At 40.0% G+C, this 4,981-nt stretch overlaps 1 protein-coding gene across 2 annotated transcripts; it reads left to right on the top strand.

Annotated features, from left to right (window-relative positions):
• The first annotated feature begins 2,233 nt into the window (after positions 1-2,233).
• LOC110877598 (transcription termination factor MTERF4, chloroplastic) lies at positions 2,234-4,061 on the top strand. 2 transcript variants are annotated; one of them, XM_035990555.1, is made up of 2 exons: positions 2,234-2,365; positions 2,886-4,061. In XM_035990555.1, exon 2 carries the CDS (start codon positions 2,950-2,952, stop codon positions 3,988-3,990), a length of 1,041 nt encoding a protein of 346 aa, XP_035846448.1. In that variant the 5' UTR covers positions 2,234-2,365; positions 2,886-2,949; the 3' UTR covers positions 3,991-4,061. The 2 variants fall into 2 exon arrangements, with proteins under 2 accessions (XP_035846448.1, XP_035846447.1); XM_035990554.1 differs by having other exon boundaries at positions 2,247-4,061.
• Positions 4,062-4,981: the final 920 nt, after the last annotated feature.

Here is a 4,981-nt window from a genome sequence, read left to right as displayed (position 1 = left end):
ACCGGTTTTTTTTTAACCGGTTTTTTTTAACCGCCGGTTTTTATACCAGTTACTATTCTTGACTTCAAAAACCGGTTATTAAAAAACCGGTTAAAACCGGTAAAAAACCGGTTTTTTTTGTGAAAAACCGGTTAAAAACCGGTCCCAACCGGTTATACCGGTTATTGTTTTGGACCTCAAAAACCGGTTAGTAACCGGAACCGGTTATAAAAAAAAAACGGTTTTTATTTTGGGTGAAAAAACCGGTTTTTTTAATAACCGATTAACCGATTTGTACACCTCTAGGTGTGACAATAAACATCTGGTGAAGATGAAGGGGACTTAAAGGGGATTTGACTTATTCTTATCGCAGTTTCGGTCCCTTAAGGGTAGTATGGTCTTTTAACCATAATCCAAATTGTTGACTAACAGAAGTTGATGGAGAGGCTTGATTGAGAGTAATTGACAACGTAAGGGACTGGACTGTTAAATTTTTTCAAATGAGTAGGGCTGTAAACGAACCGAACGAACATGAACGAGGCCTTGTTCGTGTTCGTTCGTTAAGGAAATAAATGTGTTCACGAACGGTTCATGAACACTTGCCGAACGAGATTTTATGTTCGTGTTCGTTTAATAAGGAAATGAGCGTGTTCATGAACGGTTCACGAACACAAGCGAACACAAATACATTTGGCGAACACGATGAAGGATAAAGGTGGATGGCCTAGAGAGTAGCACTAGAACTTGAATCCCTTATTGTGGAACAGAGGTAGATCATATTCGTCGATGAAAATAATGAGAAAAGAAAGGGAAATGGTGCATAAACAAGGTGAAAGAGGGTTTTCTAGTTTAATTGTTAGGGTAATGATAAAAATAAAAGTTTAATAGTATAAAAAATATAGATAAAATATAGAGTTAACTGCCATTTTCGTCCCTGTGGTTTGGTCACTTTGGCCATTTCAGTCCATTTTTCAAAAATGCGCCATTTTCCTCCCTGACGTTCTGGAAAGGTGCCATTTCAGTCCAAAAATCATAACCCAGTTAAGTCGGTTAGTAAATAAGGACTGATTTTATAAATTTGTAACATAAAGGACTGATTGTGTAAATTTGTAACACCACCACCACTAGCCCTGCCACCACCACCACTCCGCTGCCACCACCGCCACCACAGCCACTACCACCACCACCACCACCGCCACCGCAGCCACCACCGCCACCACAGCCACTGCCACCACAGCCGCTGCACCATCACCACTCCGCTGCCACCACCGCCACCACAGCCACTGCCACCACAGCCACCACAGCCGCTGCACCACCACCACTCCTTCTCTCTCTCTCTCTCTCTCTCTCGTCGTTATCTCTCTCTCTCTCTCCGACTGTGATGATGATTGATGAAGATGAGTTGCAGGTTGTCGGTTTTACAGCAGTGAACGGAGGTGATGACAGAGGTGAACGGTGGTTTACGGTGAAGTGGTGGTGGGTTATGGTGATGGTGCAGCGGTGAGGAGACGATGGAATGTGGTGGTGGGTTATGGTGATGGTGCAGCGGTGAAGTGGTGGTGGGTTATGGTGATGGTGCAGCGGTGAAGTGGCAGTGGCTGTTGTGGCGGTGGTGGCTGTGGTGGCGGTGGTGGTGGTGGCAGTGGCTGTGGTGGCGGTGGTGGCGGTGGTGGCAGCGGAGTGGTGCTGGTGGTAGGGCTAGTGGTGGTGGTGTTACAAATTTACACAATCAGTCCTTTATGTTACAAATTTACACAACCAGTCCTTATTTACTAACCGACTTAACTGGGTTATGATTTTTGGACTGAAATGGCACCTTTCCAGAACGTCGGGGAGGAAAATGACGCATTTTTGAAAAATGGACTGAAATGGCCAAAGTGACCAAACCACAGGGACGAAAATGGCAGTTAACTCTAAAATATATGAAAGTATTCTTTAATTAAAACACGAACATACGAACATAAACGAACGCAAATGAACGAATGTTCACGAACACCTTACCGAATGTTCACGAACACAATTGAACGAACGAAACCTTTGTTCATGTTCGTTCATTTAACTAATTGAACGGAATTTCTTGTTCATGTTCGTTCGTTTATTAAACGAACGAACATAAATAAACTTCTCGTCAAATGATTCACAAACTATTCACTGAACGTTCGATTCATTTACAGCCCTACAAATGAGCACTGAACCTGCAATTGGGTGTAAACCTAATATACTAACTGTACTTTACTTAACATTATAAATCAACGATTCTTTCAGGAAAATGTTTTCTTTTTAGTTTTTTACTTGCAATTTGCAAACACAATCTTCAGAAACAGAACCCCTCTTCTTCGACAGCATCCATGGATGAAATCAAGAAACTCTGAACGATTTCACACCGGTAAGCTTATACTTCGCATCTCTAATTACTATATTTATTCACTCTGATTCAAGTACCCCCAATTTCTTTACTTATAAACCCCAATTTATCAATCTTTAGCTGAAATCATCATGATCAATCTTTTTCGAAGAAAACTCCCAATCAGATCTTTTATTGTAAACCCATTTCAATACGTATCCCATGAATCAAAAGGTGTAATCTTTCCTGCATCTGATCCCCTTAAACCCTATGAAGAACCCCAATTTAGGGTTTTAGCAACTAAACCCTATTCAACCTCAAAGTTCCCTGAATATGAAATGCCGACAGTTACATGGGGTGTTGTTCATGGTAGAAAAGAGAAACTTGTGTCTAGAGTAATAATATGTGATTACTTGAAAAGCATAGGAATAATCCCTGATGAGTTAGAGGAAGTCGAGTTACCGTCGACGGTTGATGTGATGCGTGAGCGCGTAGAGTTCTTGCAGAAGATAGGGTTAACGATTGACGATATTAACGAATACCCGTTAATGCTTGGTTGCAGTGTTAGAAAGAATATCATTCCTGTGTTGGGATACTTGGAGAAAGTAGGGATTCAACGGTCGAAAATGGGCGAGTTTGTCAAGAAGTATCCGCAGGTGCTTCATGCTAGTGTGGTTGTGGAGCTTGTGCCCGTCGTTAGGTTTCTTCGTGGATTAGATGTTGAGAAACAAGATATCGGGTATGTGTTAATGAAGTATCCTGACCTGTTAGGGTTTAAGTTAGAAGGAACGATGAGTACTTCGGTTGCGTATTTGGTGAGCATTGGTGTTAATCCGAGAGATATCGGTCCCATGGTGACGCAGTATCCGTACTTTTTGGGGATGAGAGTCGGGACGATGATAAAACCGTTAGTTGAGTATCTGGTTTCGTTAGGATTACCTAAAGAAGTGTTGGCGAGAATGTTTGAAAAGCGCGCGTATCTAATCGGTTACGACCTCGAAGAAATGGTCAAACCGAACGTTGACTGTTTGGTTAGTTTCGGAGTTCGAAAGGAGGTGTTAGCTTCCGTTATCGCTCAATACCCGCAAATGCTTGGGCTTCCTTTGAAAGCTAAGTTATCAACACAACAATATATTTTCAACTTGAAGTTAAAGATTGACCCCGAAGGGTTTGCGCGTGTGATCGAAAGAATGCCTCAGGTAATCAGTCTTGGTCAAAATGTGATAATGAAACCGGTTGACTTTCTTCTTGGACGGGGTATATCAGTAGAAGACGTTGCTAAGATGATCGTGAAATGCCCGCAGTTACTTGCTTTGCAAGTCGGTTTGATGAAAAATAGCTTTTACTTTTTCAAGAGTGAAATGGGAAGGCCTTTGAAAGAGTTGGTTGAGTTTCCTGAATATTTTACTTACGGTCTCGAATCAAGAATTAAACCACGGTACCAAAGATTGCAGCATAAGGGGATTAGGTGTTCGTTATCTTGGTTTCTTAATTGTAGCGATCAAAGATTTGAAGAAAGATTGTATGCAGATTATATTGAAACTGAGATTCAAGGGCCATCATTTGTTATGGGCGGGAAATTGGATCTACCGGGTAATCAAATGGTATCTGATGATGAAGATGAAAGTGATGATGAAATACTTTATAGACGTACGGTTTCTCTTTAATCATACATGTATTTGCTACACTAATGTATTGAGATTTTGTTAGTTTTTATTTAAAGTTATCGGTTTTGACATATGATTTGTTCCGAGTTCATCTGGTTTGCTTTATGTATGGATCCATCTAATTGTAGTTGGAGATGGTATTTAGGGGTGTGACTTTATGACATGACGAGAACCTTTACACGAACTCGTTTTGGGTCGAACTCACGTGTTCATGTCAATCTGGGAGGTTCATATGTTGATTATTTTTTAAATGTGTTTTACATCATAAATTATATGCCAAAAATTTAATTTAGAAGGTTATAAGAGATTGTCACAGTATTTTATAATTAATTAAAATGTAACTATACTGTATGCATATGTATTTTTGGCTATAAAATTGAAGTATTAATAAAAAGAAAAATTTGTTAAACGGCTTGTGTTCGTGTCAACTCTTGAATATCCGTCTTGTATTTGGGTTCATATGTCTGGATTCGTGTCGTGTTCAAGTTCATATGTCTGTCACAATTTTTGGGTTTGTGTCGGGTTGGAGCTGTCGACCCGCAAACGTGAACCGTTTAACACCCCCCTAGGTATTGTTACAACTCAACTGATAAACGTCGCTCTGTTGCAAATTTTGTATTTGGGCAGAATGGATTAGTTCCTGAGTTCATGTTTGATTTCATATAACATATGTTCCTGGAAAGAAATTCAGTTTGACTTCTTTTAAAGTAAACATACTCTTGGTCGGTCAACTATTGTATTGGTACGAATAATTTTCTGAAAATTTTGGTCATCTATCTGATCAGACTTTTTAGCATACTGCACACAGAGAAGTGTTGGGTCATACTATATTTTTGTCAAGTCAACACACTATGTTGACCATTTGAAGGACTAAACAGCTACCTCAACTTTCAAGTTACACATGCTACAACAAACAACCAGAATTATGTTCCTGAATATTACATAATGACAGTTAAAACACACTAAAAATGCGTCATGACCATAGAGGATG

This window comes from Helianthus annuus, chromosome 5, assembly GCF_002127325.2.
Source record: "Helianthus annuus cultivar XRQ/B chromosome 5, HanXRQr2.0-SUNRISE, whole genome shotgun sequence".
Classification (NCBI taxonomy): domain Eukaryota; kingdom Viridiplantae; phylum Streptophyta; class Magnoliopsida; order Asterales; family Asteraceae; genus Helianthus; species Helianthus annuus.
This window is presented reverse-complemented; position numbering and strand designations above follow the sequence as displayed.

Coding starts and splice junctions, on each gene's coding strand:
- LOC110877598 (XM_035990554.1), top strand. CDS start 2,476: ATGATCAATCTTTTTCGAAGAAAACTCCCAATCAGATCTTTTATTGTA.